General features: G+C 49.6%; 1 protein-coding gene across 1 annotated transcript in view; it reads right to left on the minus strand.

Annotated features, from left to right (window-relative positions):
- LCP2 (lymphocyte cytosolic protein 2) overlaps positions 1–23502 on the minus strand; it is a 44782-nt gene that overhangs the window by 12528 nt on the left and 8752 nt on the right. Inside the window, exons 3-14 of the mRNA XM_035014038.1 lie at positions 22007–22053; positions 13308–13373; positions 12820–12851; positions 12168–12205; positions 9088–9286; positions 6980–7077; positions 5374–5440; positions 5186–5269; positions 2066–2091; positions 1930–1949; positions 1724–1831; positions 331–361 (exon numbers count right to left, since the gene is read on the minus strand). Of these exons, the coding sequence (XP_034869929.1) occupies positions 331–361; positions 1724–1831; positions 1930–1949; positions 2066–2091; positions 5186–5269; positions 5374–5440; positions 6980–7077; positions 9088–9286; positions 12168–12205; positions 12820–12851; positions 13308–13373; positions 22007–22053 (816 nt within the window). The remainder of the gene's footprint in view (positions 1–330; positions 362–1723; positions 1832–1929; positions 1950–2065; positions 2092–5185; positions 5270–5373; positions 5441–6979; positions 7078–9087; positions 9287–12167; positions 12206–12819; positions 12852–13307; positions 13374–22006; positions 22054–23502) is intronic.

Below are 23502 nucleotides of genomic sequence, written 5' to 3' on the forward strand. Positions count from 1 at the left end.
AGGGAAAACAGAGGCCTTGTAAACTTTGCTTCGAGGCCCAGACTCCTGGGCATCCCTCCTTTTATCCTTCCCTCCAACCACAGTTATTTACCTTACGAATTACCACCTGGGAATGGGGCTGTGATGCAGCTGGCCACCTGCCAGCACTGCGGGCAGGAGGAAAAGATGGAGGCCCTCACAGGCACCAGTATTTAGGAGCCGACTGCATGCAGGCCTTGCTCCGTGCTCTGGGCCTCAATGAAGTCTGAGAAAGGCATGGCCCCAAGCTCCGCAGAGCCTGCACTGATTTTCCCTGTGCGAAGCATCTACCAAATGGGATTTTGTACTTACATTCTCTCTTCTGTCTGGTCCCCATCCATGCCTGAAATGAATTAAAAAAAGAACTGAACATGAAGAGTTCCATGAGCCAGCCTCAGAATATAGATAGTTTCACTTACTCTAATAATGAGAAATCAAACCCACTGAGCTGTGATAAAATGGGAAAAAAAAAAAAATAGCAGAAAAGCCGGGGAGCAGGAGTGGAGGGAAGGTTTGGTGACTCAGTGTTCTGTCACCATTACAAGCTGAGCTAGGCAAACCTTTATTCTTTTAGCTACTGCAGCAAATAATTACATACATATAAAAAAGGTTTAGTCAGCAAACTAACTCTTTAGTAGCTATTAAATTTCACTGAGTAGATGTTTCTCCAAGCAAATGAAAATATTTTAGGTAATATTCTCCTTTGCTGATGTCTTAAAACAGCCATTTCGGGGCTCACCCTTCGGGTGAAGGGAAGACAGTTGGAAAATGCTACTGCTCTGGGGCTTTTCCCAGACGCACGAGCTAGTCAGACAGATTTGGCGACAGCTGCCTTTGGGCCATGGCAGGCAGCTGTGTGTCTGGGCCCACGTCACATTCTCCTTGGACAGGGGGACGAGAGAAGGAATGTATTGAATGCCTCCTATCTGTCAGGGGCTTCACGCAGCATCATCCTTGTGGTTTATTTAAAATTTTGATATTTTGTTCATTATATACTTTTTACATTCAATTTGATTTCTAAAAAGATTCCATCAAAAAAAATCCATTCAAATATCTTGATTACTGAGGGTTTTTTTCTGGTGCCCTCTAGCCATGGCCCTGGTTCAATCCAACAGCCGGAGCTATGAAGCCTGATGATGCTGACGAGAAAAACAGAAGCCTTGGTTATGTCCTTCGTAAGGAGTAAAGCGGAGCCTGACCCCAGATACATTTATGCCTTTGGTACATAGGCCCCAAAAGACTTCACAGTAAATTTAGAAATAGTAGAACAATTCTGCCATTATAAAATGTGGCTGCAGAGTGAGGAAGACCTTACAGTGACCTAAAAACCTCTGCCAATTATGTCATCTCTGCTACCTGTCTTGAAAAATGAAGTGGCAGGTACTGTTCCCATGTATTGAGGTGAAAGGAAAACATGAGCACGGGTTCGACTGGTTGAGGAGACGTTCTCCACAGACAGTGGCCATTCCCGTCCTCCTGATGAAGCATCGCTCCACTCCTTTCTTTGCTAGATCACTGTCGTCTTCAAAGGGACCCAGGACTTGACATCCAACCCGAGGAGCCAGAATTCCTCAAGCCCCAGCAGCGAAACCATCCACTGCTCCCCAGGAGCACCCATGATTTTCGGTTCCTTGTAGACTACTGCTAAGCAGGCTGTTGGCGTCACCTCTCTGAGTGACAAACTCAGGCAACAGAAGACAGTTACCTGGGCACAGGTGGCTTCTTCCCGGGCAGGGGGCTACCCCTGTCATGTCTTTCAGTGGCTGGAGGTAAAGGAGGCTTTTGCATCTTGGGTAAATGCTCCCCGAGAGGCCTGCAGAGTTGAGAGAAAGCAGGGGTGAGAACCAAACTGAACCGTGTTTCTACGGCCTACACCGTGTACCCTCACACAGATGCGACAGGGCACCTTACCTTCCTGCGGGGGCGGAGGGCTGTAAGACAGGAGGGAAGACATGTCAGTGTCCTCGGCACTTTCCAAAGGATAAAGACAAGACACAAAATGAAACCAAAGTAAAAACAAACAGAACAAACCAGGGAAGGAGCTTACCTTGTCAGGAAACGGGGGCTTCTTTCCTGTAAATGACAAATAACAGGCAGGCCTTGAATACTTTATCCACTAAGCAGGAGGTATTCAAACATAGTCTGATGAAACCATGAGTCCGAGCCCTGAGGGGGCCGACTGGGTGTGAGCATTGAAGAATCACAGACTTCAGACCTGGAAGATGCCCATAGGGAGCACCTAATTTTACAGGCTCAGAGAAATTAAGTGACTAGCCCAAGGCCACTCAGAGTTGTGTACATGCAAACAGTATTCTGAATTCTGTGCTTCTTTTCAACATTTGATTTTATGTAACTGATGATAAGAAGGATTAAAATGTCTTATTGGGATTTTACGCCTCTTTCATTGACTAAGAAGTTCTTTGGATAGCCTCAGTTTATTCCTGTATCTGAAATAAACCCATTTGCCCTGGAGGGGTTAATTTTCCTCCAGTCCTGTGGAACATTTGACATTACCTAAAGTATTACACTTACTTTCTGGAAAAACTTTTGATTTGGGGAAGAGCATTTTAGGAGATACTCCTGGTGGGGTGCAAATCATTTTGTCTTAATTTTTGGTTGGGTTTTGTTTCTTTCTTCCTTTTACTTTTTTCTTGGAACAGACGACATGCAGGCTCCCTGAAGAAATGCTAGGTGTACCTGAGAACTCTGCATTGCAAAGTTATTCAAAGCAATTTATTTATTTATTTATTTATTTATTTATTTATTTATTTATTTATTTATTTATTTGACAGAGAGAGACACAGTGAGAGAGGGAACACAAGCAGGGGAAGTGGGAGAGGGAGAAGCAGGCTCCCCGCAGAGCAGGGAGCCCGATGCGGGACTCGATCCCAGGACCCCGGGATCATGACCTGAGCCGAAGGCAGACGCTTAACGACTGAGCCACCAGGCGCCCCTCAAAGCAATTTATTTTTGATTCTGTCCGAAGTCCCTTCGAATTGATATGCCCTATGTTTTCAGTGCAATAAAAAGTACTACTTAACTCTTCAACCAGGTCTACAAGCGAATCCTATATGCCTTGAGCAAGTTATTTAAGGTCTTTGAGTCTCAATTTCCTCACCTGTAAAATGAAGATTATAGGTTAAAAATGCACAGGTTTGCTCTAAGGATCAGGTGACAATTTCTATGCAGGGTCAGGCACATTTCCATGGGTGCTGACAACTCCTTGATACTTCCTCTTTCTTCCCCTCCCTTCCATACCTCTGTGCAGGTAACACCCCAAGGGGAATGATGATATGATTTTCACGACATGATGTACAGCCCAGGCCCCTGACAGGGCCTAAGAATCTCGTCCTACTGTGAAGAGCTCACTGCCCACTAAGAGACAGTTTTGATGGTATAAGAAATGTTTATTATTCATAAAACTTTGGGTTAGGATGGAAACCCTACTTTACAGGGTTACCCAGAAAACTTAGATTTATATTCTTAGGCTTAAGTAGATTTTCTTTTTTTAAAAAAAAAATCTTCTGATGTATGCATATTCTCTGGGCATCGTAAGAGGTTAGTGCTCTCAAAACATCATGGACAAGGAAGCAATCAAGAGTAGGTATTGTCAAGAAAGGGTACCTTTAAAAACAGTTTTTTGGGGGCATCTGGGTGTCTCAGGTCATGATTCCAGGGTCCTAGGATGGAGCCCCACATCAGGCTTCCTGCTTGGCAGGAAGCCTGCCGCTCCCCCTGCTTGTGCTCTCTCACCCTCTCTCTCTCTCTCTCTGTCAAATAAATAAATAAAATCTTTAAAAAATAAAAAAAATTTTTTTTTTAAAAGAATCTTTTAAAAGGAAACTTTTGTTCAGGAGGTGACTCTGATGGATTTGATGTCAGTATTCCACTTTTTTGATGCTTTGACTTCTGGTAGTAAGCAGGCCTGGGGTCTGAACTTGAATCTCTCTGTCTTCATTTTCATGTAATTTGAACAGCCCTCTGCAGCAGACCACTCTGAACTCAAATAGCCGACAGAGCTTTGCAGGAGTCATCAGAGCTGTGGTCCATTTCGTGGAAACAGCAGCAGGCAGGGGCCTCAAATCTAAGAACTGAAATTCATTTGCACGCAGAGAGGAACCTGAGGCCACAGTAGCCTAACTGCTTTGCTCAGAGTGCGGGTCAGGAAGGCTGGGTGTGGTCAGGATTCGGGACTCCTCCTCCGGCAAGGCTCCCAGCTCCTTCCCCAGAACTCCCTACCCCAGAGCAAGGAAAATCTGGGTCTCCAACTGTAGCATGATGTGGCGGAAAAGAGCACCCGCTTTGAAGTCAGAAAGACATGGGTTCAAATCCTACACCAAGTAATGCAAATGTAGAAAAGTTCTTCAACCTCTCTGAACCTCGGTTTCATTGTCTGCAAAATGGGGGGGATACACCCCCTTCATTGGGTTGGTGTGAGGATAATATAGGTAAATTATTTTTGGTAGGTAAAGTACTTGCCCCAGAGTGGGTGCTCAATAAACGGTCGCTAAGTTTTAGAATTGAATTGAAAATAGCTTTATATAGAGGTAGCCATACTCCAAGAACACTCTGGGCCACTTCTGGGGGAAAAGGACTGTAGGATAGCCACAGGTTGGTCAACTGCACATGGGCAACAATAAACAACTTTGACATTTGAAAAGCACCTTGGAGTTTTATCAAGCATCTTCTCCTTACAGAACAGAACACCATACAAAGAAGGAGACAACTCTGAACACATATGGTCCCTGCGGTCAGTAAGCGGCTCAGTAGCTGCCAAGGCAGCTGACAACAGCTGTCCCAGACCTCCTGTCTCAGCCCAGGCCCTCCCTCTGCACTGCACTGCCTCCTGCACCATCCTTCGGGAGGACAATGAGATATGTGTACACACGGCACCCGGGTAGAAGCAAGCCCAGCCCAGGGCTGACAGCGGGAGTTCTGCAGCCAGCCTGACCTTGGGTTGAGTCTCTACCCCCATCACTGGGTAGCTGAGTCATTTGGGAAAGTTATCTCTTTGGGCCTCAGTTGCCTCATCTATGAAATGAGGATGATGCTAATAATCCCACATCATGGTACCATTATGATTGTGGTGGTGCGTGTGAAAATCATGCCGTAAGCGCTCTATAAATATTGGCCATTGTTACTAGGCATCAAATAGAGAGATACCAACCTAGTGTGAAGGGCTCTCTGTCAAATGGGGCTAATGAACGATCGAGGGGAGGTTTCGTGCTTCTGTCTATGCAAGGAGCAGGGACTGGAAGGGAAAAAGACTGAAATCAATTACAAGAAGAAAGCACTTGGTTGGGGCTGAGGGAGCAGGTGCGCTGGTGGGTGAGAGAGGGCAGCCCCCGTACTTACGCTTTGCTGTTTTATGGTTTCTACTTCTGCTAGGCTCTTCGTGGTTTGGTTGGGGTGGGGGGAGTGGCTGTTTAAAAAAGATCCACATGTTAGGTAGCATCTCGTTAGGATACATCCACAAGTTCTCACTTGGGGCCTTATCGCTCCAAATCTGTCTGACTCTGTTCACTTTCCTCTCATTTCTCTCCTAGACCATAACCTCTTACCTGAGTTCCCCATCCCACACTCTTTAATCCAGGTATTATCTGCATGGCAATGGAGTGAGTACGTCACTCCCCTGCCAAGCCCTCAAGTGGCCCCTATCACATTAGGAACACAATAAAAACTCGCCGTGTGTCCACCCTTCCAACTCCTTCTTATCTTAGACTCCTCTCTCCACTGCCCACTGGGCTCCCACTCCAAGCGTCTTCTTACAGCTCCTGCAAGATCTTAAACTCATGCCCTCCTTCTAATCTCGGTACTTGTGTTTCCCTCTGCCTAGAATGTTCCTTCCCTGGCTCCTGCCACAACTGGCCCATTCTGTCCGGCTCAATGTCACCTTCCCACCCATCATCAAGTTACTGGGTTCTCTGTCTCCCTAACCACACATTACTACTCAAATTGTCTTGTGCATACATCTGCTTACTTGTTTAGTATCTGCCTCCCCCAACCAAAATTGAAAATTTATAAAAGCAAAGGGACCTTATTTGTCTTGTTCGTGCTCTATTCCCAGCAGCTAGAACGTTGCTTGGCACACAGTAACGGCTAGTAACTATCTGTTGACTGAATGAGAGAATTCTGCACCCCAATAGTGGAGGTGGAAGCCTTCAGGTTTCAAAGCAAAATGCTTTGTAGATCAATTCAGCTCCCTGAGCCCCCTTTGCAAGAAAACTGCACAAGCAAGAGGAAGCCATGTATGCTTAGAAGAAAGGTCCCAACTGTGGTGAGGTCTGCATTTTGAGATTTTGGAAAAATACATTCTCTCGCTCCTTCTAGCCCTGACACTTTGGCAATTACCCTGCGGTTAAAGTGCTCCGATCCCTTATGAAGAAAACACATCTCCAGCTATTGACATATTAGCCTGAATTTCTCGGGGTCTCTCTGGGTACTTAACTGGACCCACAGGACCTGAGGCTGTAAGCTTGAAGAAAGAGGAAAGGCGGTTTGCTGCCTCTCTCTCTGCCCTTGGGTTCTCTGCATTGTAAGCCTTGGCGGCTCAAGCCACCGGCCCGCGGAATTTCCGCCTCTGGCCAGTAGGTGGCGCACGTCTTGCGGCCAGAGAAGGTGCTAGGGACCCACGCGATAGCGGTAGGGGCCATTTACTGACCTTGGTCCCTCGGGTTTATTTCACAATTTTTATTAATTTCAAAAGTGGGACAGCAATACTTCATTATTGAAGTAGTTTAAATTGTTTTGGGCAAAAAGAAAATGCCGATGATATGCACTAGTATGTATGTTACCCCCACCCCCACCCCCCACACCGCGAGTGCTTGGGTTTGCACGTTCCCAGCCTATATATAATCTGTTCTTACTAGTCAGCAATGGGTAAAGATACGTAGAGTCTTCTCTCTGGCAAAGGAGGGATCAAAGTGGACACAGCACCAGTGAAGAAAGCTGGGAGGCCTACCGCGTGACTCCGGCCTGCCGACGGAGGAGGGAACCCGGCTGTCGGTCTCTGGGGGGGCACGGGCGGCTGCTGAGGGACTTTGCTGGAGGGGGGCCGGTCTGCGGAAGGGCAAGAGCAGTAGGGTGGTGAAATGAAAGCAGAAATGCCACACCAAGGCAGGCTGTGTTGTCCGGGAAGAGCAGCACCTCTGCGCTCCGGGGGCGCCGCATCCCGCAGACCCCCACAAGTGCCAAGGCCAGCCCGCCCGAGTCTCACACACACACACACACACACACACACACACACACACACACCCAGGTGCCGGGGCAGCGTTAACCTCCGCCCTCATGGCTCAGGTCGTAGGTCCCCTTCGTTCCCCTCACAAATGCTCTGGACTGACCTCCTCCTCCCACTTCCTCCTTTTGCTGTCTCTTCCCTTAAAGGGAAGGGCTGGTCACCAACTCCTGTTACCGAATCACAGACTTTTTTTTTGGTAAGATTCTATTTTTAAGTAATATGTACACCCACCATGAGGCTCAAATTGATAACCCCGGGATCAAGAGTCACAGGTTCCACTGACTGAACCAGCAAGGAGCCTCAGATTTGCAGATCTTAACTGGTTACTTGCACTTGCTTTGGACAGAAACTCACAGTATTCTGATCCCACTGATGTATCCTTAGGCCAAGTTGATAGGCTAGCCATGTCCCATCCCTGTGAGGGGGGGAAAGGCCAGGCCAGGACTATGACTGAGGACCTCCTTATATTCTGTGCCCTGGGTGCCTCTGTTGCTCACCCTAGTCCCAGCCTAGGAGAGGAATTGCTCTTCGACAGAGAGTGTGGCTCAGAACTTGGGCAAGCCTGGTCTAATCTGATGCCACTCCACCCACACTGGCCAGCTCTCAGCGCCTCTGACATGCTCTGCTCCCTCGAGCCTCAGAGCCTTTGCACGGCCATTCGTACTGTTGAAAATATCCACCCTCACTTCCCATATCCCCTGCCCCACTCCACGGCCAGCGCCCAGTCATCTGTGAAAGTGCAGCTTAAATCTCGTATCTTCAGGGAAGCAAGGCCAGACGAGGCATATGCCCCAGCCTTATCACCCGCCCTTGTCTATCACCTGCAGAGATCATGGTTTAATTAAGTCATCTGTGTTGCATGCACTGGAGGTTACCTCACCCACTAGACTATGAAATCTCGGGGGTGAGGACTGTCTTCACTCTGTCTCCAGAACTGGCACCTAAGCAATGACTTAATAATCCATGTCGTCTCGGGGCCTCCGTTTCCCCGTATATGAAATAGGGTCGATCCTTCTTCCCTGTATCACACAGTGTGCTTAAAAACACAAAGCAGTGTTTGTGCAAGGGCTTTGGCATGGCAAAAGTGTTATACAGCAGAAAGGACGAGCAGTATCCATTGGTTCATGGTCTAGATCGTCAACGTTCTAGCTCATTCTGTGACACTCAGCTGTGCAAGCGTGCAGAAGCCTGTTTTCTGTCACCACCACTCCTAGCGGGTAAGACCCACGAGGCGGGGGCTCTGTCTTCTTTCCTGATGAGTTCACATTTCGGCATTCAGAATGCTGCCCGGCTCACAAGAGGAGACCGGTCGTTGTTGTTGAATGGAGAAATGAATGAATGAGGGAGAAACAGGCTGATAGGAGCAGACTGACAGTAAAAATCTTAAATAGTGTTTAAATTTTCTTAAGTGATGGTCAAACCCCCTTAATATGGTTACGTTTACCGTGGCAGTGTGTGGGTGAAAGTGCCATGTAACCATGAGTTGGTCGGAAGACGGGGAGAAACAGGAAGGTACTCTTGAGTCCCTAAGTCCTACACAAAATGAGTTATTACTGCCAGATGCCCGTAAGTGGAAGTTCAGTGTTGGTATCAGCCACCACAGACAATGATTTGTCTGCAGTTGTTATCATCCTCCCAGCAAAGCTCTGCGGTCTACATTTTTATTATCCTATTTCACAGATGAGGAAATTGAGGCCCAGGGAGGGGGAGTCACCTGCCCAGAGGCACGCGGCCAGGAAGCCGCTGAGCTGGCGTTAGCGGGCCCCCTGGTGCTGCACGGGCACTGGCCTCGTGTGGGTCCGCACGGCCGGCGCAGGCGGCCAGGGCCTTACCGATGTACGTGGAGTTGGAGTTGGGGAAAGGCTTGGCAGGCAGGATAGAGTTCTGCAGGGCCTCCTCATCATTGGAGGGCGGCGGCTCATAATCCGCATCATCTTCCACGGGTGCCTCTTCCTCCTCGTTGGGTGACTCATAGTCGTCATTGTCATCCTCGTTCTGATCGTCGGTAGGGCTCTCATAGTCATCTTCATCCTGCCAACACAGTGACGGGGACAGACCAGTTTGTAGAGGCTCCGTGGCACCCTGGTGCCCGCCAAGATTCTCTCCCTGCCAAGCCTCGCAAGGGTCCTGGGGTAGGGAGGTGGCAGTGGCAGGACGGTCACTCCCATTTCACAGATGAGGACACTGAGGTTGGGGAGTGCAAAAGCACAGGACTTGGAACCTCCATCAAGGCCTTTAGGCCACGAGGCGAGTGCATTTTCTTCTACGCCTTTTTGCACAAGAGAGAAAAGCAGAAGAAATGAGGAGGGCACAGGAAGAGAAGGGTGGGAGAGCCAGCTCTGTCTTGAGTAAACATGTTTTTTATTCCAGGCATCACCAAGACGGAGACTAAATGCCTGGAGCATTTGCGATGCCGCTAGTTAATTGTCAGTTCTGTTCTTGGTGTGCCCGTGCTGAAAACATTCTTCTCATTATAGCCTAGTGCAGTGTGGAAGGCCATGCTAATGGGGAAACCAGATAACCAAAGCCTGTTAATTAGAAGGCAGATTAAATTGTGTCGGAGAGGGGAAAGTCAGCGCTACGCGATCCTTTTTGCTGAGAGCTGAGTGTGGAGAAACAACAGCTTATTATTCATGACATCTGACACTGAGTTTAAAGCTGCTTTTTTGGAGGAGACTCTCTTTCTAAATTTTAAGCGTTGCGTTTTATTTTATGTGTGCTTCTTTGTGGGTCTTTCGGAAAGTGAGCCCTGGGGAATGAGTGACTGCCTTTGAGGCCGCTCATGAAAATGGACAGTCATAGTAATGATTTCCCAAGCAGAGGTGGCACCATCAGCTGCGTGGGACGAGCACCTTATAACCCTCGTGCCAAAGTCGGGTGGGCAATAAATGAGCCCAGGGCAGTTCTCTAAAGTCAAGGGCAGTATGGAAAGAAGCCGTGGGAGGTTGCATCTTGGCGAGGAAAAGTGAGTACTGGTAGCCTAGAAATCCTCACAGCTTTGCTAGGTGACTTAAGAAGACTGTCTAAGTTGTTCAATTGAAAGATTCCTGTGTTCATGTTTGATTTGAGGAATATTTTTTTAAAATATTGGAAGGCAAAGTGAGATTGAGTGTCTTCCTGAACTCTGAGAAAGACTTCATCCTGGGGGTGCCTGCGCGGCTCAGGCAGTTAAGCGGCTGCCTTTGGCTCAGGTCATGATCCCAGGGTCCTGGGATTGAGTCCTGCATGGGGCTCCCTGCTCAGCGGGGAGCCTGCTTCTCCCTCTCCCTCTGCCTGCCACTCTGCCTACTTGTGATCTCTCTCTGTGTCAAATAAATAAATGAAATATTTGAAAAAAATGAAAAAAAAGAATAATAATGATAGTCTTATTATAAAAAGAAAAAAAGAAGTCTTCATCCTGTCTTTTGTGTTCCTATAACTTGAGAGCAGGGGATGGAACCTCTGAATCAGGGGCCTTGAGAATAGTAGCCTCCACCTGTCTCCTTAGTGGTCCCACTGACTGCCCTTGACTGACAGAGGAATCCCTAGATTGTCTCAGCCTGCACACCCAGGCCCCATTGCTCCTGCTTTCTACCAGGCTTTACCCTGGAAGCCTTTCTCAACAAGAGTCTTTTCCTCTCCACTTCTTGAACAATGGGCTTCCCCAATGATTTGGCTCCTAAATTTGCATGCATGTATTTGTTCTTAATCATATTCTGCCGTGTGTTACCCATGCTGTAAAATGCTCACAGGGTTGGGTGCCTTGTCTCCATCCCTGCTCGCCTAGTGCCCTGTGCAGGGCTGGACATGCACTGGAGCCCACGAGTGTTAGAGGCAGGGGCTAATGGAAAGCCTGTGTTCGTGGAGAGGGTGAAGGACACTAGCCTCAGGCTGGGCTCCTGCAGGGAGACACCACATGGCCCTTTGCAGTGGTAAAGATGCAGCTTCGGTGCAAAACTGGACACAGTTTGGGGGAAACTCTGGTCTTTTCCCTTTTGTACAAAATAAATCTGTCCAATTCCTTTGTCTTCTTAGAGAAAGCACAGACTTAGCTAGCATTTTTCAAATGCAATGCTTCCTTTTGCCAGAATCCCATTAAGACGAGGGATGCTTTACCTGCTTCCTAAAGGCACTGAGGCGGCTGCTTACCAGAAAGACCACTAGACTGAGGATCGGGACACCTGGGTCCCAGGCTTGCCTCTAACTAGTACGTAAGTCCCATTCTCCAGTGGGCTCAGCTGCTTCATCTGTAAAATGAGCACGCTGGGCTCCGAGCCATAACCGAGTGCTTAGCCAGAGTCCAGCTTCATGCATCGTGCCTGTGAATGCAGTCTTCTGGGGAGAGGATATCCAGAGGTCATCAGACTCTCAAAGGGGTCACTGTGACCCCTCCAACATAAAAACCCAATTAGACTGGACTTTCCCTGAGGTCTTTTCAGGGCTAATAGTTGATTCTGAACTCCCTTTCCCTCTGTCACCAGTGGGGACTTAAGTCTATGAGAAAATCTATTTTAAGCTACTTCAGTGTATACCATCTAGGGGAGGGAGTTTGGGAAGGCCCTGCTGTGGGGGTGATAATAGTGACTAATGGTGTGATCTGCAAACTCCAGCCCGTGGGACAAATCCGGCCCACCATCTGTCTTTGTAAATAAAGGTTTATTGGCACACGGCCAAGCACAATTGTTCAGCTGTCATCCGTGGCTGCTAGGGTGCTGTAAAAGCAGAGGTGAGTGGACGAGCTAGAGGCCGTGTGGGTGGCAAAGCTGGAAATATTCACTGCCTGACCTTTAGAGAACACATTTGATGACACCCAGGGGAGGGTAATACTGGCATCTTGCTGGAGGCCTTGCTCCTTCTGGCATCATGCTAGTCCCTTATTACAAAGGTGCTCTGCAAACCGCTATGAGGGTAGGAGAGCCCACACCGTACTCACAAAGGATGACCAGCCCCCATTGTCCTCTTCATGGCTTTCTGTGGAAGAAGATCACACCCTCATCAGTACCAAAAGAAGCCTCTAGAAGAAAAGTCAAAACAGTACCCCATCTGATGTGCTCTCACACCACTGTCCATCCCAGGCCTTCATCCTACCTTTCTCATACCTGGGGGTTGGTTTAGTATCAGCTCTAGAATTTCCACCTGAGCAGCTCATTCTACCTGAAGGTAGAGGTGGTTCCCAACCTTTCACCACAGAACAGTCACCCAGAGGGCTTTAAAATACACAGACACTGGGGACCTATCCCTAAAGCTTACTTACTGAAAGATTTAAAGACCCAGATGGAGGGGCACTGGCTTTGCTCAGGTGCTCAGTCAAAGCCTGGATCCTCCCACGTTTCCCCACAGCATTCCTCATTTCAGATCTGTAGAGGTTCCCAGCTAAGTAGGGGCTGTAAACCAGGCGCCCGGCATAGTAACACCTCTCCTGCTCTCAACTTGGACCCAAACTTCTCTCTGGGAAAGAACTGCCTGACAGGCAGATGAATAAGGTCACCTGCACAATACCCCAGGAGCCCCAGGAACCAGCAGACAGAAGAATCGAAGTACCTGTCACCTCCGAAAGCAATCACTCCCACCCCTGACACCTTTACCTGTCTCTTCAGGAAACCGCTGGACTTGGGGTCTGCAAAGGCAAACAGCATTGCATTAATGGTGTTACTGGCTTAGGGGCATCTCCCTCTTTCTTCAATCCAGCCCTGCGAGAGGAGCCCCCAGTAAGGGGTGTATCTCACCATCTAGGACTGGTGTCCTTGTTGATTAGCACCTTGGGCCAGGCTGCCCGAAAATTCTGGAAATTATCAAAGTCACATTAGTGGAATAACTGGGAGCTCATGACTGCCTGACTCTCTAGGGGAAGTTCCCCTGAAGTCACAGACCCATGGGTAGGATGCCGGGCAGAGAAAATGAACTCTCCCTCCCCTCCTTGGCACCAGCTTCAAGACCCTGGGGCTGAAGGAGTGCTGCAGGTCAAAAACTGGGGCAAAAACAGTCCTGTGCCTCCCATTGAAGGTTCAACTTGGGTTTGAAAATTCTTTGGGTTTCGTTACAGTGTCACTGGACTCTTGGCTCCCCCACTCACTTGCGTGTGAAGATGCTCCTTCTCTCTTCATTCTTGTTGATTTCTTGACTCAACTTACTGAGAATCCTACGAGATAAAAGACAGATAAGGTGACAAAACCATCATCTCTCCCCGAGTCCAACCTTCCCATTAGTCCTGGAGTTCCCTGATCTGCGTAACCTTGGGCATCTGGGCCGACCTAGACCAGCTTCCTCCTCTGGCCTCCAGCCAGTCCCCTCCACTGGGCGTCTGCTCCTCACCTCCTCCCACCTTCATCCCCTCCCTGGTCCCTGCTCCTGCGCAGCAGGCCCTCTGTGCTGGCTCAGCCTCCTCAGTGAAGCTCAAAGACCATCTGTGAAGACCTGCCCGTTCTCACCTGGCCCCCCTTCTCTGAAATTCTGGAGCCTTACAACCTGGATACAACCACTGTGTATTTTATTGTCTTACTGCTCCTGGGTCTGAGGTCTCCTGACTCTTGGTTTAACATCCCTGTGGTGATGTCAGGCTTCCAGGAACACTCAGACCATCTCTGAAACCTAGAGGAATCAGCTGTTCATTGCAGAGCTTGACAGGAGCTCTGGTGAGCTGTCCTTTGGTCTGTATCTCCTTTCATCCCCCCTCCCCCCTTGCCTCCTCCTTGGTGACATGGATTTTTATAAAATTTGGAGAAGCATTCCCAATCAGGGCACATCCCGCAGAGTGGGAGACTCCCTGATTCACCCATGTCCCGAGGCCAACCTTGGCCAGGACCCTTGGAGATACTCTTAGTCCTTGGGTGCTGTGAGCTAGCAAATCCTCAAACCGCAGAACAGGGAGGGCCTTCACGAACAGGATGACACCTCAAGCACACCCCAGCAGTCAGTGTCCAATCCATGGGGTCTCTCAAGTCTCCAGGACAGGAGACTCCAGCCCTCATTAGCACTGACTGCTGAGACCAAGGGAACCCTCATTAGTACACAAGCTCAGTACTTCCTAGAGATTTGGAGACAGCTGGGAGGATCCTCAAAGGTGATCTAACCCAATGTCATTTTATAGATGAGGCTACAGAGGCTCACAGGGTGGGTTAGTGATCAGGGAACTCCAGGAACCCCACAAAACACACCCCCCGCAGAAGCCAGGCTCCCTAATTACCAGGGCCTCATGTTAATTTCCTCTATGCTACAAGCTTCCCGGGAGCTGAGGCATTGAGCCCGTGGCCCATCCGACAATGAGCCAGGATCTACATTCCTTCAGTGAAGGTAACAACTTTGGCCTAAAACAAACTTGCTAAGTTGGCAAAGGTGGTCCTTAGCATCCACTACTCCCTGCTTCCCTCATCACTCCCCCCCAGGCTCCTCACCCCTCACTTCTCCATGGTCCCAGGGAATGCTGGCGAGCCCTTCTTCCTCATTAGAATGACAGGACACGTTCTATAAACACACTGGGGACTTAAGGGGATGGAGAAGGAAGGAGGGTAAGGTTTAGTCCTCCCCTGTAATGTCACTGCTGGGATTTGCTTTAAATCAGGAGTGGGGACTTTGCAGCGGCCTCCTGATCACACCACCTGAGCACTTGTGACACACTTCTTTTGTTTCCTTTAAGCGATTATTTTGAGAAGCCCATGGGAGCCCCTCTCCTCCCTCCTCCGACATCTGGGAGGGAACGGATCCTTCAGAGCCGCCAAGGGAGCCCTGCTGGTGCCCACATCTTGGCCGAGTCAGGCCGTGGTGGCTGCCACAGCCCGTCCCACGAAGGCACGCCTTCACTCAACAGTGTGCCTTCAGGGCCTTCGAAGTGCCAGGAACTCTGCCGAGAGCTCAGGATGCCTCAGTGAACAAAGCAAAGGCCCTTGATCTCAAGGAGCTTACACGCGAGTGGAAAGAGGTACACAATGAACATTTCAGGAAGTGAAATTCTAGGTAAGTGCTGTGTATACATACATGCGACGGAGGTGGGGGCGGGGGCGGGAACGCATGCCTTGGGTGCCGTTGCGATTGGAAACCAGTGGGCCTGGGCACAGAGATGACACTTCAGCAGTGCCCCGAGGAAGGGCCCATCCGAAAGAGCGTGGCTGGCTCTGACCAGCTCACAAAGCTGCTTTGATCCTGAAAGGACCTCCTGCTCTCTGCGGTGGCTCTTCTTACCAGTATCTTTAGCAGCCAGGCTGGAGGCTTCTGGGGCTCTAACTGGCTAAGGAAGGAAATGTCAAACCGCAGGCTGTACAGAAGAGCAGCAGAGAGGTGACCGAATGCAGAGCAGGGCCCACCAGGCCAGCTTGCAGCAAGACGGGGCCTCCCAGGGCCCTCCTGTTTTGGCGGGCCTCAGAGAACTCTTCTAGGCCTGCCGGGGGCACTGCTGACGGACGGGGTGGGGAAGTGATTTCAAACCTTCAGAGTTGTCCCCCACTCTCACACCCACAGAGACCCAAGTGACAGTGTGTGGCCGGAGGTGACTCATTCCTCCTCCTCCTCCCCACAAACCCCAGGCCTCACTCAGCACCAGCGCTGGGCAGCAGGTAGACATAACCCTGTCTGCTTTGCCTTGTCGTAGAGCTAAACGGGGCCCCAAGTTGGGGCTGAAGCCTCTGGCAGGAAGTCAAGCCATGTGGCAAGGTGGGTCCAGTGCAGTTGCAGTCCTAGCTTGCTGCCTGCTGGGGGCCGGTCTCTGACTGCTCAGTCACAGGCCCTTCTTGGAACTGCTGGCAAACACAGTGTGGGTCCTCGTCCTGAGTCTGACTGCGACATCTTGCCCCGTAAGCCGTGCCTACTGTAGACCTCCAGTAGGACGTTTGCCCTCCCTAGGCTCCAGTTCCTCAGCAGCAAAGTAAGAGGGTTAGCCCTGCTGAGGGAGTCCCTGACCAGCCTGACTGTTGGAATTACGTGGGGATACTTGTTACAAACACAGATTACCAGGCTCACTGTAGACTTAACCCATCAGAACCTACAGGGGTGAGGCCTGCGGGCAGTTACACCAACCGGTTTCCTGGTGATTCCTATAGTCTGAAAAGGTTATGAAATCAATTTTGTTTTTCTTAGTATTCTTGGACTTTTTTTTTTAATTTTCAGGAGGAGGATAAGGAGGAGAGGAGGAGGAGGAAAACAAAGAGGAGATGGGGGAAGAGGAGGAGATGTGGGAGGGGGGGGGGGGGGAGGAGTAGGAAATGGGGGAGGAGGAGGAGATGGAGGAGGAAATGGGGAGGACATGGGGGAGGAGGAGGAGATGGGGAGGAGATGGGGAGGAGGAGATGTGGGAGGAGGAGGAGATGGAGGACTAGGAGATGGGGGAGGAGGTGGAAAAGGAGGAGGGGGAGATGGGGAGGAGGAGGAGGAGATGGGGGAAGAGATGGGGAAGAGGAGGAAGAGATGGAGGAGGAGATGAGGAGGAGGAGATGGGGAGGAGGAGGAGGTGGGGAGGAGGGGGGGGGTGGAGATGGGGGAGGAGATGGAGAGGAGGAGGAGATGGGAGAGGAGATGGAGAGGAGGAGGAGATGGGAGAGGAGATGGGGAGGAGGAGGAGATGGGGGAGGAGATGGGGAGGAGGAGGAGGAGATGGGGAGGAGATGGGGGAGGAGGAGGAGATGGGGAGGAGGGGGGGAGGAGGGGGAGGAGGAGGAGATAAGAGAGGAGAAGGAGGAGATGGGGAGGAGGTGGAAGAGGAGGGGGAGGAAGAGGGGGAGGAGATGTGGAAATAGATGGAGGAGGAGGAGATGGCCTGCTTTTCAGTGGTTCCTTGTGCTTTACCAAGGGCAAGTGGAGGTCCCCTCTGCATTTCGAAATCAACTTTGCTGGTCACAGAAGTAAGAAGGAAAGTATAAAAAGGAAGGCAGGCAGAAAGGAGGGCAGGGAGAGAGGAGGGAGAAGGCCAGGGCAGAAGGCAACAGGAGAGGAAGTGCCAGAGCCCATAGAGCACAGGAAGAGTCGGTTGCTCCAGGAGCCATCTCTTTGTTGCCTACGTTGTTGCCTGTGTTCCTGTCTGTTCAAGGGCTTACAGTGTAAACACATTTCTCACCAGACCTCCCACAGTAAGAGCTTTAGAGAGCGTTTCTTCTTCCCCTCTTCTAGGCCCTCCTGCGCGCAGGGGAGCCTTGCTGCCTTGACTAGCATTTCAGAGGGCAGGCTGCTCCCTCCCAGGACGACAGGCTCCCAGACCCAGAAGAGGTGAAGTCTGTTTGCTGAGCTGGGCACCTCCAGCTCTCTGCCCTCCTCACCGCCCACCTGTCCTCAGTCCACCTCTCTGCCGCCCCGCGGGCACCCAGCGCGCATTCTCACTCTGGCTCCGGCTCTTGCTCTGCATTTCTTCCTTCATTTTATTTTACTTAGCTTATTTTTTTAGGTTTCATTGAAATTCTAGTTAGTTCACATATACTGACTGATTAGTTTCAGGGGTAGGGGTCAGTGATTCATCAGTTGCACGCAACACCCTGTGCTCATTACATCACGTGTCCTCCCCTGTGCCCCTCACCCAGTTACCCCATCCCCTCATCCCCTCCCCTCCAGCAACCCTCAATTTGTTCCCTAGAGTTAAGTCTCTTATGCTTTGTCTCCCTCTCTGTTTTCATCTTATTTTATTTTTCCTCCCCTACCCCTATGTTCACCAGTTTTGTTTCTTAAATTCCACCTATGAGTGAGACCATATGATAATTGTCTTTCTCTGATTGACTTATTTCACTTAACATAATACCCTCTAGTTCCATCCACGTCATTGCAAATGGATTTCATCCTTCTTTAAAGGAACACAGGGCTCCACCCCTAGGGGTCAGCCTCCTTGAACCAAGAGCCAGACCTCTGGAAGTTCTGTCCTTGTCACGTGAGAAGCCAGGTGTGGGTCTTGGGACCCAGCGAGGTGCCTTTCACTGTCATCTCAGGTCTTAGGGCAGAACCATCTGTAGGAGAGCCTAGCGTGGTCTCCCCGCTTCTCAGCCTTGTACCCCCCTATGACTTTACACGTAGTATTTTACTTGTGCTTCACAATTATTTTGTGATACACAGATCATTCCCGTGTTTGTCACCAAGGCACTAAGAGAGGGACTTGCCAAAGGCCACGTGAGCGGGTGTAATGTGGAGCTGAGCTGGGAAGTCAGGTTTTCCGGGCTTGCTTTGGGGGAGAAGGAGTGGCCATCAGTTGAGAGGAGGCATTTCTCCTGTGGGGAAGACCGGCTACCTGGACAGGGATCAGCCCATGGATGGGAGAGGGAAGGAGCAGGGTGGAGACAGACCTGTCACTCTAGCAATTCTGTGGGGAGGCTAGGTCACGTTCTTTAAGTGGCCCAGGAATGGCCTGCTCACCTCTGGGTCCCTCCCTTGGTCCTCGCGCTCTCCTTCTTTCCCTGCTGTTTCTCAGGCAGGCTGACTCTGCTATTAGGAGGCCTGCAGCTTCAGCAGGAGCATGGACAAGTAACCAGTTATTACCGCATTCCCTCTCTGATGGGATCTTCGCTTTTCCTAGCCTAATTCCACTCTCGGGAAGGGGCACAATGGGGACTCATGGTATAGACACATCCAACATCTATCTGTTGCCTACACCACCATCCCATCACTCCCTTCTCCTTATTTTTTTTTTTAAGTTATACTATGGATTTAAATATAAAACTCATCACATTTTTAAAATAAACTCCAAATTGGCATCAGCAGACCTGAACATGTATTCTACCGATTTAGCCAGATAAGGCTCAGCTATACCATGGGTTTTAAGCCCGTCCCTATAAAGGAGGCTTAGTTGTTTTATTTAAAAACTCTCCTCCATTACAGTATTTGGGGTGTCTCTAGGAGGAACTGTCCGAGAGTGTACCTGTATCTGCAAAGTCTTCCTCACCAGAATCTACCTTCTTATAAATCTATTTAATAGAGGTTTTTTTTAAGCATGGGGGAAGAAAATCCCGATATTCAGAGGAGTGTAATCTTGTTTTGGTCTGCTGTACATTAACACAATTTCTTTCCCGTAGCCCCTTAGGGTAATGATTATGGCCAATGAACCTATGTACAAGGGAACAGAACAAATCAGTATTGAATATCTATCCGCATCAAGGACAGCAACAGGCAGCTCATGTGGACTGCCTCCTTTAAAATCCAGCACTCCCCCATAGTTAGTTCTTTTCTCTTCTACGGATGAGGACACAGGCTCAGAGGGTTGATGAGACTTCCCCAAGTTTCCACGGCTGGTGGGAGATAGCGTCCGCTTTAGAACTTGGCTCTCTTGCTCCAAAGCCCATGCCTTTCAATCCTCCCCCTTTGGCAGGATAGCATGGTTAGGAAAAACTTAGAACTGTACTCATTGGGATTTTGCATAAAATAACAGGAACCGCTAACACTTGCTCAGTGTGTACTGTTATTTCCCCATTATTTCCTCTAACCTTCCTGCTGACTCTCTGAGGTAGGTTCTGCTATTATCCCCATTTTACAGATGAGGAATCTGAGGCTCAAGGAACCCAGGCAACTTGCCCACAGACTCACAGCTAGTGAATGGGAGAATTGGGTTTAAAGCACTCTGACCTCAGAACTTATACTTTCACTCACTAAGCTCTCCAGTCTGCCTGTTCACACCTAAAATTATAACCCCTAGAAGAGCGAGCCTCCACAGTCATCTTTTATTTTACAGACTTGGGAAACTGAGAGTGGACGAGGGACTCATCCCAGGCACAGAACTCTTAGTAAGTAGAGCTGGGATTGGTGCTTGTTATCCACATCTACCAAGAGGGTCGGTAACTGTTCGAGAGTCATCGAATCAGGGCAGCCCGGACCTTCCCTAGATGCCTCCCCCACTACTCCCCGTTCACCTTCGTGCCCCATGGGCAGCTTCCTAGCTTGTCTGGGGCACACATGCACACATTGGACAGGGATTCTGTTTCCGTTTTCAAATGGCTAAAGAAATGCCCCACCCCTACGGCACCCGCAACACGAGTGTTTACAATCTGCCTTCCACACTAACTAGCAACCACTTCTCACCCGCCTCCTTCTCCAGACACTCCAGCATAGCTCCAGACATCAAGTGAGCCCAGCCTTAAGGTAAAAAAAGATCTTCCGAGCTGAAAGTGCCTTCCTTATCTCCTTCCTTCCACTGCTCTGATTCAATCCCCTCTGCCCTGTGTGTTCAGGGCCATGGTCCTCGCTGAGGCTCCTATCCCATGAGTGGGGTCATGTCCCTCATCCGCTAGCTTCCTTCCCTGCCTTCAGCTGGGCCCTCGCCTGTCATCTTTTACATTGCCCTGGAGAAAGCCAAGACACCAGCTTTATCTCCCTGTTCTCCCTGTGGCCCTCACCTCCCCAACCCTCTTAGGCTCCTTAGGACAGCTCACAGGACCCTTCTCATTTGTGACCAGTTCTGCAGCCTCTTTGCTTGGTGTACCCCTAGCTGCTCTGACCCACTTGCTGTTCAATTCAACTCCCTGGTGCCCATGCCTTTGCAAGATAGTCCCCATTCCTAGAGTATCAACCCATTCTTCATCTGACCACTTCTGGCATATGTCAGGATCCCACTTAGCTTCCCTGCCACCCCGAAGTCTTCCCTGAATGCCATGGGGAAAGTGACTTTCGCCTTCCTACTCCCACGGAATGTGGACCTGCATACGCCACAGCACCGTTATAATTGTTGTAGGATTGCTTTGTATATCTGACCCTCCCACTAGAATGTGTGTCCTGAGGTGGGGATTCCGCCCCTTAACAAAGGCCTGACACATTATATCGGCATCTAGTAGCAGTTCATTAAATGAATGAAGTATTAGTGTTGTATGGGAACCAAGAGATGCAAACCAAAATGTGCTCAAGACCAGGTACATATATATTACACAAATATATTTTATTACACGCTTATTATGTATATTAAGAATATATTACAAAAATCAATATTTGTAGGGACTTTTGATAAGTTCAAAGATTGGACATCATTGGGTCCAAATGGATTGGAGCCGAGTAGTTGCAGCTCTCTTGGGATGGAAACTATCATCCTGATTTGCCACAGTCTCTAGCACTTCCTAGTTTTTCACCAACAATGAGGCTTTGTGTTGATGACCTCTTTTCTCATCATACTTTACTATTATATTTCTTATAGTGGAGAAATATTTCTTCATACCCGTAGTCTATCCAAAGGTGTTAAATGAAAGAGAAATTGAGAGGACTTCGTATTTTTCAACCTGACCCATTTTACACATTTGTATCACCCGCCTGGCTCCGGTAAGCATTTGGGTGTGTGAGACCTTTACTAGAGCGGTGAAAATAAACGACACGAGGTGCACGATACCTCTCATTTCAGCACCCACGTGGGGCCTCGGTAGTGCATCATGGCCCCCCTTGCTCGCAATTCTTCTCAGGATGGTGCCCCGACAGCCATTCAAGCAATGAGTATTGACAGCCAGAATGATGTCCACTGCCATTCTTCATCTAGTCCAACTCTGTCATTTTACTGAGCTGGAAACTGAGGTCGGGAAAGCTTAAGCAATCACTGATCTGGTGTGATGCCCTCATGCCCAAGCCGCCCCACTGGGAGAGAGGAAATGAAAACCCGGTCCCCAGTCAGGCTTGTCTTTGGCAAGACCAGGCAACACACCAGCTGGGCTGAATCTGTTACTTCTTTTTCTCAACCTATCATGAAACTTCTCTTTCCTGTGCCCTGCCCTTGCCTCTCCCCTTCCTGCTCACTCTCCTAGTTCAAACCAACAGTCATAGATTAAGTGTCTCAGTGCTCCCTGGACTACTTCCCATCCCAGCCTCATTCCCCAACACACAAGAAATTGTGTGGGGAGTACTTACGGCACCCGGAGCTTAGGGAACTTCTGGATGTCATTTTCTGTCAGGTTCTGAAATCAAGACACACAGGCGGGTTACAACCCACACAGGAAGGGCTCTGGCCCAGGTGAGGAGAGTGAGGTGAGAAATGGAGTAGTGGGGACTGCAGCAAACTGAAGAGCCCACCTCCCCACACCTACCCAAAGCGACAGCTTCTAGATGTTGCATAAAACACCAGTGGGCCTGATGTGGCCAGATCTACTTTTTCAAAGGGAATCCCCAAATCTGGATTTAGGTGACATTTCCTGAGTTTGAAGTATTGACAAATAATTTTACGATAAGAAACAAACATGATGAGAGCTAAATTGTAGAACCAAACAACCTTTTTGTGGGCTGAATTTGGTCACGCTGCGACCTCTTCCCTAGGCTCTTACCCCAGACTTCAGGGTCCCTCTCAGTTTCCATATGGAGAAGCTATGAGAAGCCAGCCTGGAGAAGGGGTCTGGGCCCTTATGCCACCATCACACCCCAAAGCCTCTCTCATCAGGGTTATTGGTAGCGTTCTCTAGATGTGGGGATACAATAAAGAGGCTTTCCTGAGGGAACAGAGAGGGGAGAGGAGAAAGAAACCCATATCTGTGAAGAACTGACTCTGGGGCTCTGCCTTACTCACACCCTGATTAACCCTCATGTCAATCCTGGGATTTAGGAACCATTAGTGTTCCCATTTTACAGGTGAGAACGCTGAGGCTCTGGGATGTTAAGGGAATTTCAGCTTGTAGGTGATGTTACTGGGGCTGGAGCCCGACTCTGTGGCATCCGTGGTCAGTTTTCTTCCTGCAAACTTCCCTCTTCCCACATCTGATCCCTTTGAGGGACATGGTGACCCATGCTGGAGGGGAAGAGGGTGGGAAGGGTAAGACAAGGAGGTGTCCCAGAGCAGGAGAGGCAGGGTGCCAATCGCAGAACCAGAAAAGAGGGTGAGCCCACTTTCCATGGAACGAATGCTGAGCCACAGAAAGGGATCCACTGATGTTCTAACCGAAGCTGGAAAACAGGTGGTTAGGGTGAAAGCTCTGTAGTCAGACAGGCTGGGTTGGGATCTTGGTTCATCCATTGAACAGCAGTCTGATTTGGGGCATACTCTTAAGCACCCCGAGCCTCAGCTTCCTTATCTGTAAAATACTAATAAGGGCCACCTTTCAGGGGTTGTGAGCACTGAATGAGATGAAGTGGGTCGTGTACTTGGCTCGGTGCTTGGCACACCCTCTGTGAATAATAAACCTTATGTGAATAATTTACATGAAAATAAATAATAATAAGCTGGGGTCTGGCTGTCTCTCAGAGGTTAGTTTTTGCCCCTGCTCCCGCTCTGGGCTGGGAGCCACCTGGCAGGTTGTTGGTTGCCTACGGGAAAGAGCTGGGCATGCTCCCCTTTGAGCCCAGTGGTGCCGAGGCTGGGGCATCTTAGCAATGAGTCCATTGGGCTCACCTGCTGCAGCTCTTGGGCACAGTGTCTG

The sequence above is a fragment of the Mirounga leonina genome, unplaced genomic scaffold (genome assembly GCF_011800145.1).
Source record: "Mirounga leonina isolate KUSES-001 unplaced genomic scaffold, KU_Mleo_1.0 Mir_104, whole genome shotgun sequence".
Lineage (NCBI taxonomy): Eukaryota > Metazoa > Chordata > Mammalia > Carnivora > Phocidae > Mirounga > Mirounga leonina.